The sequence below is a fragment of the Labeo rohita genome, chromosome 1 (genome assembly GCF_022985175.1).
Source record: "Labeo rohita strain BAU-BD-2019 chromosome 1, IGBB_LRoh.1.0, whole genome shotgun sequence".
NCBI lineage: Eukaryota > Metazoa > Chordata > Actinopteri > Cypriniformes > Cyprinidae > Labeo > Labeo rohita.
In genome coordinates this window covers 20015014-20027462 of record NC_066869.1, presented here as the reverse complement: position 1 = coordinate 20027462, position 12449 = coordinate 20015014, and the positions used below count along the sequence as shown (strand labels likewise).

The window sequence follows — 12449 nt, the reverse complement described above, 5'->3', positions numbered from 1 at the left end:
AAATAATTTCGTTTTTAATGTCACTTTAATTTCACTTACCTTTTAAGTTCATATATAAAAGGTTGTCTGTTTATACTTACTGGTGGAAAGATCCCATTTGGTCCCCATTCTCCAGGAGACTGGTCCTCAGGGTCTTCGGCCTCTTCCTCCTCTTCTTCCTCACCCTCCTCCTCTCTTACTGTGTCCATCCCGTCCTCCTCGTACTCCGTCGCATAATCAGACTCCTCTGCTAGACACATAAACATCAGTTAAGTACAACTGCAATGTACAGTAAAAGCTGTAAATTTAAATAGCTTGTCAATTCTGTCTTAAATTTCAGAAGATAAATCTTCAAATAAATGTAATGGGATAAATTATACAAGTAAAGAATTCATGTTTTTCATTTTTTGGGAGTAACTGACCATCGGCTCCTAAGTAGCTCTGCACCGGCTCAATCCTGGACACAATTTCAGCTAGATCAGTAAAGTCTGCACTAGGACACGTGCATGACTGAAACAAATAGCAACAAAACACCATTACTACAGAATGATATTAATACACAGACTTGAACTTTGTTTATCAGAGAATGATAATATTTATTCTGATATTCAATGTCAAAATGGTGATAGAATGGTGGCTTGTTTTAATGAAATATGAAAGGGATAATTCACCCAAAAAAAAATAAATAAATAAAAAATTTACTCGCCCTCAAGCCAGATCCTAGATGTATATGACTTTCTTCTTTTAGACATATACAGTCTGAGTTATGAGTTGTACTAAAAAATGTCCTGGCTCTTTCAAACTTTATATTGGCAGTGAATGGCTGTTAAGATTTTGAAGCAAAATAAAGTGCATCTGTCCATCATACTCTCTTGTGTAACAGAAGCTAGAGATTACGAGTTAAAAAGTTTTAAATGTGGATATTTTTCTTACACAAATGCATCGATTCACTACAGAAGGCCTTTATTAACCCCCCGGAGCTGTGTGGAGTACTTTTTATGATGGATGGATGCACTTTATTGGACTTCAAAGAAATCAACAGCCATTCACTGCCATTTTAAAGCTTGGAAGAGCCAGGACTTTTTAAATAAAACTCTGATTGTATTTGTCTGAAAGAAGAAAGTCATATGCACCTAAGATGGTTTGAGGGTGAGTAAATCATGGGGTAATTTAAATTTTTGGGTGAACTACCTTTTTAGGAAAACTTACGTCAGTCTTCTTGCTGTCATTGTAGTCCGCTGAGCGATGGTCTTTCAGCATGTTTTCAATAATGTCCCCACGAGCCCACTCAGTAAACACCAGTTTACCATGTTGATAACCCACATCCTGGGAGAAAATAGAAAAACTTAAAATATACCAGTTGAGGTAATTTACTATTTGGAAGAACTGCTTTACGTACGCTATGATAAATGCTATACTGCTATTCATATTATAGTAGTAAGACTACATAGACTAATGTCTCCCCGTGTTTACTGAAGATGTGGGACTGTTCTCACATAGATTTCATCAAATTTTCCAAAGTCCATGGTCTTAAAGCGGTCAATGGGTGGCCGAATGTACTCGCAGTACGCGCTCTTCTTGACGAGTTCCAGCTGCCGCACACAAGATACATAAGCCAAACGGGACTGGATTTCAGCCATGTCAGGCACCTAAGAGAAAGAGGATATTTTAAGCCATTTATACAAAGCTAGGATAATCAGTTGTCACAATATTTCCTTGAAGGAGAAGTTCACTTCCAGGACAAAAATTTAAAGATTTACTCAACCCCTTGTTATCAAAGAATGTTCATGTCTTTCTTTCTTCATCTGTAAAGAAATTGTTTGTTGAGGCAAACATTTCAGGATTTTTGTCCATATAGTGGACTTCAATGGTGCCTGCGAGTTCGAACTTCCAAAATGCAGTTTAAATGCAGCTTCAAGGGGTCTTAGAAGAAGAAGGGTCTTATCTAGCAAAACGATTGGTTATTTTCTAAAGAAAAATTGTATTTCTTTGTATTAACCTCAAATGTTCGTCTTGTCTAGCTCTGTGTGAACTCTGTGCATTCCGGGTCAACACAGTTAGGGTATGTCGAAAAATTTCCATCTCATTTTCCCCTCCAACTTCAAAATTGTCCTACATCGCTGCAGAAGTACTGACCCAGTGTTTACAAAGTGAACACGCAAGGAGGGTCAAACACCTTTTACAAAAGAAAGGTAAAACAGCGATGTTTTAAATTGCGAATTTGAAGTTGTTGAAGTCCACTATATGGACAACATTCTTTATGACTGAAGTAAGAAAGACATGAACATCTTGGATGACAAGGGGGTAAGTAAATTATCTGTAAATTTAAGTTCTGGAAGAATATAATTCACCTAGAGGGGTTTACATTGTAAAGCTTATTACAGGAAAGTTTGTTACAGAAAATGAACATTAATGAAATCTCTTAATAATTTAAGTAGTAGTAATTTGTCATAGCAGTGCAGAAGCTTTCTAATACCAAGTTGAAACGGCAGCATTGGCTCCTCAAGAAGTGTTTTAATATCCCACAACATTGACTCACCTTCACTTTCTCCGCCCACGGGTTGATTCGTTTCCATAGCAGCCACCAACCCGAAAGACTGTCACCGTAGTTACAGAGATCAGTCTCATCCTGGCTGCCCACGTCAATGGCGATGACTGTTTTTGTGCCCATATTACGAGCTATGTCCGCTGCAGGGCGTTAGAGTGCCAGTCGAACGCAAACAAATGCACACATACACAAAGACAGACATCCACAAGGTAGCAGGAAGAATCAAAATACTGTTAATATTTCAGCCAAAATCCTTAAATCAGTCATTGATCACCAATCAACACTGTTTAACCAAAAGCTGCCATTTTTTATCAGCAATATAATCAAATAAATATAAATGTTTGAAAGTAAGAATAAATAGTTAAATTTAATAATTTAAAAATTATTTAAAATAAGAATGTTTCTGAGAATTGTGGTAAAACAGCCTTGCAGGTGATCAGTACAAACAAAGGTTGGAAAAAGACGAGACAAGACAAGACAAGACGTAATTTGAGGAGTAGTTCACTTCCAGAACAAAGATTTACAGAATGTTCTCACCCCCTTGTCATCCAAGATGTTCATGTCTTTCTTTCTTCAGTCGTAAAGAATCTATGTTTTTTGAGGAAAACATTTCAGGATTTCTCACCATATAGTGGACTTCAACGGTGCCTTTGAGTTTGAACTTCCAAAATGCAGTTTAAATACAGCTTCAAAGGGCTCTAAAAAATCCCAGCCAAAAAAAGAATGGTCTTATGTAGCTTATGTGGTTATTTTCTAAAACAAAAATTTACATACTTTTTAACCTCAAATTCTCATCTTGTCTAGGTCTGCATGAACTCTGTGTATTCCGGTTCAATACACTACACAACGAAAATCTCATTTTCTCTTTCAACCTCAAAATCGTCCTACATCGCAGTTTTACCTTTTTTTGTAAAGGGCGTTTGTCCTGCTTTGCATGTTCACTTTGTAAACACTGGTTCGGTACTTTTGCAGCGATTTAGGACGATTTTGAAGTTGGAGGAGAAAATGAGATTCAGTTCACGCAGACCTAGACAAGATGAGCTTTTGAGGTTAAAAAGCATAGAAATTCTACATTTTTTTTTTTTTTTTAGAAAATAACCGATTGTTTCGCTAGATAATACCATTCTTCCTCGGTTGGGATCGTTTAGAGCCCTTTGAAGCTGCATTTAAACTTCACTTTGGAAGTTTAAACTCAGGGGCACCATTGAAGAAATATCCTAAAATGTCCTGACAATGTTTTCTCTAAATTTCTTCACGACTGAAGAAAGAAAGACATGAACATCTTGGATGACAAGTGGGTGAGTACATTATCTGTAAAAGTTTTGTTCTGGAAGTGGATTACTCCTTTAAAACCTAACAATGTTGGCTTAAAAAGTAAGTGATGCATTGTAAAAAAAAAAAAAAATAAATAGTGAGTTAAGAACTGTTCCTTATCTGCTTTACAGGCAATAACAGATGATTTTAATGCAAGGAATAATTGCTTCTTTAGCAGTGCAAACTGCGGATGAACTTATGCATTAAATTATAACAGGGAATGTAATGTCACATGCAAAATCTTGTCTTTTTCCCCTAAATTAAGATGTCCCCAGTTGAAATGCAACATTTGAACTATGTGAACTATATCCTTCTACCCAAAATGTTGCACTGCAAACTAAAGGACATTATGCTATTGCTGTATGGTGATTTGTTTTTCAGTTGATTTTGATTTTATATTTTGGAAACTTTGACTAGATTAAATCACACTTACAACATATTTCATATTTCAACATAATCACAATTTAAGACCAATCACACACCAGACAACAACAGCAGCGTGCAATGATTGATATATGCAGTCTGATAAAATTTCATGTTTTTAAAAGGCTGGTAAGGACAATAGGTCAAACAACTGAGCATCTTTGTCCACACCATCCAATCCCTGCAAAACTTTATCCATTTGTCTCTGTACAATCTGACACTTAAAATGAATTTAAAATGGTCTGGAAATCTCCAAGATGCCAAATTGACTAAGTAGCATTAAACAGACGCACATTCCGAGTTCAAATGGATAAAGCAAAACCACTCATTTTACCCTCAAAATAACAAAGAAATCACAGCATACTTACTCAAAACCATGTAGCTCTTTAAAACCAAAAATTATGTGTTTGACCAAACCAGATTGTGTTTCTGGCCCCAGCGGCCCTCTCTCTCAGTGGAGTTAGGGTTGCTCTGGGCCGTACTTGCCTGGCAGGTTGTTGATGTATCCTCCATCCATGAGCAGGTTTCCATCTTTAGGGTCGCAGAGGGGTGGCAGGTACCCGGAAAGGGTCATGCTCGCCCTGACATAGCGCCACAGGGAGCCTACCACACCGGGAGGGGACAATAACCTCTTAATAACATCTAAAGTACGTATACGTAACGCCTCAGCAGCGTTTGGAGGCGACCCTGAAGTCACAGTTTTGGTTAGTAGCGCACAGACCAGCAGGGAGATACAGTTATGGTCACCCCAAGGACGGTGTGCGGTGGTTTAGTTTGGCCTACCTCATTCAGTGAACCCAACCTTGACAGAGGTTGAGTGAACACTTATGAGGTAAGGTTGACTTGTCTTTCAACCCTGTTTCACTGTGTTCTTTCAATCAAAAATGTTAAAATTATCATTGAGTATGCAAAAGTTACACATTTTTATAATATCCTTACAATCCATTCACTTAAATACATCATTATTGATCAATAATGATGTATTTGTCAGGAGACAGAGTTGAAAAACAGTCAGTGAAACATATTGGGCACTGCCAGCCTGTCCCATCCCGTAGTACTACACTTGACCATCAGGTGTCAGGAGAGGCGTGACAGTGACATGGGTTGGAAGGAGAGAGAAAAAGTACAGAGAAGCACGTGCATTCAGCATGTGGCACTCTTAAAGTGATAGTTCAACCAAAAATGAAAATTCTGTCATTATTTACTCACCTTCATGACGTTCCAAACCTAAGACCTTCGTTCATCTTCAGAACACAAATTAAGATACTTTCGATGAAATCCGAGAACAAAAATATCTTAATTTGTGTTCCGAAGATTTGGAACGACATGAGGGTGAGTAATGACAGAATTTTCATTTTTGGGTGAACTATCCCTTTAAATTTTTGTGGCATTCTTAATGAGTTATCTTATGTGGCTAACCAATCTGTAGGATCCAGAACAACACCTCCCCGTCACCCTTATCATTATAAATATTGTATACGTGTAGAATAACAGCCTACAATAGATAAACATGCAGCAGCATGCACACAGAGTGTATGGTGTGCTTGTGACAGCCAAGCTCAAGGTAGATGGAAAGAGTGCACGTGATGTGAACATGATAGAAGAGCATGGGGAAAATACAACAAATAAAAAACAATGACGTAAATATCGACAGGCCAGCAGACAGCATTTACTTGGTCAGTACTGAATCACATCACAGCATCAATGTTGATTGTAGCTTAATGCAAATCAACATATGCAGTGGTTTAGATTGAACAACTGACACTAGACTGCTAAACAATGTTCACCAACTATACTGACACACAGGCCTTAATATAAAACATTAAGCTTTATGCAGATCAACATATGCAGTGGTTTAGATAAAGAAACTGCTACACAATATTTATCAACCACACACAGAGGCCTTATTAAATAATGACAACCACAGCAAAAATCATTCTAAAAAAAAAAAAATCAATGCCATATTTTCTGGAAGCCTAGTGTTGATCAAATTTAAAAAACTAAAAGATACTGCCATAAATATTACATACAGCCATTGTAATAATCCACATAATGTATATGCACACTCCCAGTCAAAAGTTTTTGAACAGTAAGATGTTTTTTATGATGTTTCAAGCCTGCATTTATTTGATCCAAAGTGCAGCAGAAACTGTAACATTTTGAAATAATTTTACTATTTAAACAACTGTTTTTTTTTATTTGAATATATTTTAAAATGTAATTTATTCATGTGATCAAAGCTAAATTTTCAGCATCATTACTCCAGTCTTCAGTGTCACATGATCCTTCAGAAATCATTCTAACAGGCTGATTTGCTGTTTCAGAAACATTTATTTTATATTGTTATTATTTTCAATATTTAAAACAGTTGAGTACTTTTTTTTTCAGGATTCTTTAATTAATAGAAAGATCCAAAGATCAGCATTTATTTCAAATAAAAAGCTTTTGTAACATTACACACTATACCATTCAATTTTTTTTTTTTTTTTTGGAAGGGGAAAGAAATTATAAAAATTAATAGTTTTATTTAGCAAGGATGCTTTACATTGATCAAAATACATTATGATAAAGACATTTACAATGTTACAAAAGATTTCTATTTCAGATAAATGCTGTTCTTCTGAACTTTCTATTAATCAAAGATGCCTGAAAAAAATTCTACTCAGCTGTTTTCAACATAATAATAATATTAATAAATATTTTGAGCAGCAAATCAGAATATTAAAATGATTTATGAAGGATCATGTGACTGGAGTAATGATGCTAAAAATTCCGCTTTGAAACCATAGGAATACATTTTTAAATATATTGAAATAGAAAACAGTTATTTTAAATAGTAAAAATATTTCAGAATTTTACCGTTTTTGCTGTACTTTGGATCAAATAAATGCAGTCTTGGTGAGCAGAAGAGACTTCCTTAAAAAAAAACATTAAAAATCTTACATTTCAAAAACTTTTGACTAGTAGTTTATATGTAACTATATATATATTTGGCTAAATTCCATACTAATATACAAGGAAAGGGAATCTGAGCATCATGTGACTGTCTGCATTTCAAATGCATGGACTGGACTTTATGTGCCTAAAGTGTCCTTTACAAAAGAGCCAAATGGAGGACTAGGTGTAAATAGAAAAACTGAATTTTACTGATACATAAAACTGATAAAGAACATGGCTGAGTCATATTTCACCCTAAAAATGAGAAAATAAATTTTGCTAAAAGAAAACGCAAACCAAAAACAATTCTATACATAAAACCAGACATCCAGACAAATTACGGTAATAAGAAAATGGAGAATAATTGTGGATAACTGCCATAGAAAAACAAACCAAAAAACCTTCTAGCCTCTATGTATGCAAAATCTATTTTTTTTAAATCATTTTGGGATAAAATGAGACCTGGATATGTTTTTCATCAGATTTAGCTGAATGTAATGTTTATCGTGGTTATGAAAGGCCTCTTTCTCTCATTGAAAACTATCCTGTGTTCCTTCCAAGCCATGGGTTCCCAATGTAAGCAGGGGGTTAATTCGTTTTAAACAGGACAAGAGACAATAAAAAGCAAAGGGTAACTGAGTGGTTGGTTGTCGCAGGGATACTGGTGTTGCAGGTTTTTAAAAACCTCCTTTCATGAAAAGGGGGCAGAATCCTGACCTGGGACATTGTTAACATAGCAACCATCCACGAGAAGGTGGCCGTCCTTGGGGTCGCAGAGAGGAGGCAGATAAGGGGTATAGGAGGCACTGGCTCTAACATAGCGCCAAACACAGCCTGGCAAAATGAAGATGGAGAGTAAATCAAAACTGGACAAGACGTGGAGAGAGACAAAGGAGGGAGGGACAGTCAACAACAGGAAACAGATGAGTGAGAATGAGAGGGGGGACCCAAAATTTCTCAGACTGTAGTTCTCCAGAGTTTCATGGACATCATGCTGAGATTGGGGCTGTGCCAATCAGACATCTTATTCCATTCAGTATAAACAAGATAAAATTAAACTTGATTGTAGTCGCTGCATTTTGAAATGTCAAACACAATCAAAACTTCTAACAGTTTACCCTAACCAAAGAAGGGATGAATGATGAATATATGAATAGAAACTACATTTATTAGAGATGACAGTCTATGCCATGCCAAATTGGACAAATAAATAGATTAGGAACGGAGGCAAGAGAGGTGGAAGGGCACAAAGACGGTGAGATAGAGAGATTTGCAGGCTGTTAAGTGTTATAGCACACAATAATAAGAGCATGTTGACCACAGCAGCATCTCTGACAAAACTACAACAGTGTGATTTGTGTTTCTTGTGGGTCACTTGAAGAAAACTATAAAATTTACTATTAAATTTTAATGACTTTTAAGTTTTTCCAGGCATGAAAACCACTATTTTAAACTAAAATAACATAATTTAAATACTCAATATATAACTATCAACAAAGTCACATGACAGTTAAGACATTTATAATGTTACAAAAATTATATTTCAAAAATGTTGTTTTCTAAACTTTGTTCATCAAAGACTAACAATAAGAAGAAATGTTTTCTTAAAGGATTAGTTTACTTCCAGATTTAAAAAAAAGTCTAAAAATTTACATCCAAGATGTTTATGTCATTTTTTCGTCAGTCGAAAAGAATTTAAGGTTTTTGAGGAAAACATTCCAGGATTTTTCTCCATATAGTGGACTTCAACGGGAGTCAATGCATTGAAGGTCCAAATTGCAGCTTCAAAGGGTTCTACACTATCCCAGCCAAGGAATAATGGTGTGTTCACAACAAAAAAAGCGAATTTAAGTATTTACATGAGTAGATTATATACAAAGTCAATGCAAACAGATACAAATTCAAGCCAGGTGCTGCGATTGCCACGAATGCGCAATATACGCCTCAATTGCGTCTTTCGAGCAAGTAAAAAAAAAAATTCAACTCAAGTGGAAAATCCACATAATGCATTGTCGTGCAAGCCAATCAGCGAAGAGCTTCCAGTTGACATGTCCAGTTGTATCAGATGGTTTTTTTTAATTGTTTTTATGTTTTTATTTGTGCAAGTGACACGAAAAACATCCCACGTGTAAACGAGAGCGAGTAACGCAATGCAAATACTTGCTTCACGTTTACGGTAAAGGTCTTATCTAGCAAAACGGTCAGTCATTTTATTAAAAAATATAAATAAATGTATATACTTTTTAACTACAAATTCTCATCTTGCACTAGCTCTGCAATGCACATGAGCAACTTCATGCATTATGTAATCACGTTGGAAAGGTCATGTGCGTCTGTGTACTTCAGTTCAAAAAGTATTTTTTTTATTTATTTATTTTTTTTACCTTTTTTTGTAAAGGGCGTTTGATCTTCTATACATGTCCGCTTTTAATACACTGGGTCAGTACTTCTGCCTACACCACACATGACCTTTCTAAGTAGAGTCGAGCTAGTGCAAGAAGGGCATTTGTGATTAAAAAGTATATACATTGAATTTATTTTTTTCTTTTAGAAAATGACTGATCGTTTCGCTAGTTAAGACCCTTATTCCTCGGCTGGGATCGTGTAGAGCCCTTCGAAGCTGCTTTGAAACTGCAGTTTGGACCTTCAACTTATTGACTCCTACTGAAGTCCATTATATGGAGAAAAATTCTGGAATGTTTTCCTCAAAAACCACCTTAATTTCTTTTCACCCGAAGACATAGGGGTGAGTCAATTATCAGGAATTTTTTATTCTGGAAGTGAAATAAACTGAACAGAATATGTGGACTATTCATTGACAAAGGATCTTGTAACTCACAAACTTCTCTTATTCAAAAAGCAGACATGGCTATCAGCCTGCCAATAGTCTCCCTATGGTCACATAATTGCCATATTGCTCTACTCAAATTTAACTACTGTTGTATGATAATCAGTGAAATGATTTTGGAAATTTTGCTCTCACTTTTTGAAACCATTTGTTTGTAAGAAAGCATTAGCACAACCTGACCAACATACACAGCTGAGTGAAGGCATACTGTAATATGCGGTAAAGTCTCTGAACATGTTACTTGTGCAGCGCGAGAATAAGAGGCGTCTAAGCAATGCTACAACAGCAGAATGAAGAGGAAATGGCATTAACAGCGCAGGGGGAAGCAAATGGGTGATGCATTCTGGATCCTACAGACACCACTAACAGGGGTTTTAACTTCTACAATAGCTAATGGTGTATACTTGACATGATGGGCATTTAGAATATAATAGAAAGAAAACAGACAAAGATATATGAAAAGAACAACAATGAATTAGAGCTTAGTCTTTTCTATGACACAAAAGCAGGTTAGGACAGAGGGTAGGACAGAAGGAAGACAGAAACTTTGACAGAAAGGGGAGAGAAATGGAGTGGGAAAGAAAACAAGACAAGCTTTGTCCTTGCAGTTAGTGAGACATGCAAATTCAGTCTCATAATCCATTTGAGAAAATTACAAGACCCCCAAATCCAGAATTTTAAAGCACTGAACTGTAGTCAGTGTTTTAACATGAATATAAATTGATTTAGCCAGTGTGAATTAACGTATCTTAATCAGGTAACAGATATTCTGATAACTGAATTTGGGGACCAAACCCAGAATCCAGAGATACATGATATGCCATTGGCCAATCCCAACGTGCATTATGCATTTGACAAACACAGTTAAAAAAATTAATCATTCAAATCTTGCTTAGGTGCATGTGAGTTAACAGGCAATAATGAAATGAGCATTTTCTAGATCTCTCTCAGAAGCCATCAGTTATTTCAGACTTTTCAGCAAATTGCACAACCCACATGCAACATTAGCTTCTCTTTTATGATCATTACAAATTCAGAACATCTACAATAACCAAAAAACACACAACCTGAACATCCCAAATATCTATTAATTTTAATAATTATTTTAATAATGGTATGAATATTTATAACCTTTTAAACATTTGGAAATGTTTATCAAAAGTTCACCAAAGTTCAGTTTCAACAGCATTCAACTGATAAGTGCTGAAAACTTTTTAAATATATATTTTTATATCAACATTCAACAAAATTATTTACTTACATTAATAAATTATAAAATCACTAATAATTCCTAAAATATGTATTATATTCCAGAAGTCAAATGCCCCTAAGATGGAACCTTGAGGAACCCCACATTAAAGTAAAAAGGACAAATATCTTTCATCACTCACCATCTTTGTGAACACGCATAGAAGAAGCTGTGATGTCTGTGGTCACATTAAAGTAAGGCAGCCACAAATCCTACAAATACAAACCACAAAACATATATGTTGTTGTACATATGATAATCACCCTTCCTAATTAGATCAGTTATTCTGAAGATTAAAAAAAGTTAAAGTAACATAGAGCAATTAAAAATGACAAAACATATGTTTTAGAAGCACTAGTTAAGGTGACCTCTCACCTCAATTTGTTTGTCTTCGAAGACTTTGGAGATGCTGGTGTTGAAGGCAGAGCCAGAGAACATGGACGTGATTGGATAAGTAAGATCCAGTACCGTTTTGAACACAGAGTTCATTGCCTGAGGGCAAAACAGATACGAACTGAAATTTCAGTGATTAACAACTAAACATCCTCTATCTGATTGCTCAGAGCAAGGTATAAGGTATCAGTTAAAGGGTTAGTTCACCCAAAAATGAAACTTAGCCCATGATTTACTCACCCTCAAGACATCCTAGGTGTACTTTCTTCTTTCAGACAAATACAATTGGAGTTACATTAAAAACATTATCCTGGCTCTTCTAAGCTTTATAATGGCATTGGGCAGGTGTTTCTGTTCAACAGTCCAAAAGAAGTCCAATAAAGTGCATCCATCCATAACAAAAAGTGCTCCACATGGCTCCAGGGGTGAATAAAGGCCTCCTGTGTCTCTGAATCAATGTGTTTTTGTAAGACAAATATCCGTATTTAAAACTTAATAATCACTTTTCTCCAGCTTGCGCTAACTATCATTTGTGTAAGCCGTTCCGGGCAGATGACATAGGATGTATGCATAGCGCATGCGCCACTGATCTCGTGAAAACCTGCTTTTGTTTACAGGAGCAAAGGAAGCAAAGTTTTCTTACTTTAGCAAAGGAAAACCAGTCTCCTCTTGGCTTATATTGAAATCCTCTGACATTTTTCTGTACAAATCCTCCTTTTGTACTTCTAATTCATGACCATTGTTTTGTTTTCCTCTGT

The 12449-nt window shown here is 35.8% G+C and overlaps 1 protein-coding gene across 4 annotated transcripts in view; it reads right to left on the bottom strand.

The window, feature by feature from the left end:
• pnpla6 (patatin-like phospholipase domain containing 6) overlaps nucleotides 1-12449 on the bottom strand; it is a 36485-nt gene that overhangs the window by 3781 nt on the left and 20255 nt on the right. For 2 of the 4 annotated variants that reach the window (XM_051100611.1, XM_051100745.1), the window contains exons 26-33: nucleotides 11674-11790; nucleotides 11441-11510; nucleotides 4751-4867; nucleotides 2519-2667; nucleotides 1476-1628; nucleotides 1189-1305; nucleotides 402-489; nucleotides 81-229 (exon numbers count right to left, since the gene is read on the bottom strand). In XM_051100611.1, the coding sequence (XP_050956568.1) occupies nucleotides 81-229; nucleotides 402-489; nucleotides 1189-1305; nucleotides 1476-1628; nucleotides 2519-2667; nucleotides 4751-4867; nucleotides 11441-11510; nucleotides 11674-11790 (960 nt within the window). Of the gene's footprint in view, nucleotides 1-80; nucleotides 230-401; nucleotides 490-1188; nucleotides 1306-1475; nucleotides 1629-2518; nucleotides 2668-4750; nucleotides 4868-7918; nucleotides 8036-11440; nucleotides 11511-11673; nucleotides 11791-12449 lie in introns of all 4 variants that reach the window. The other 2 variants (XM_051100556.1, XM_051100674.1) reach the window with 2 other exon arrangements.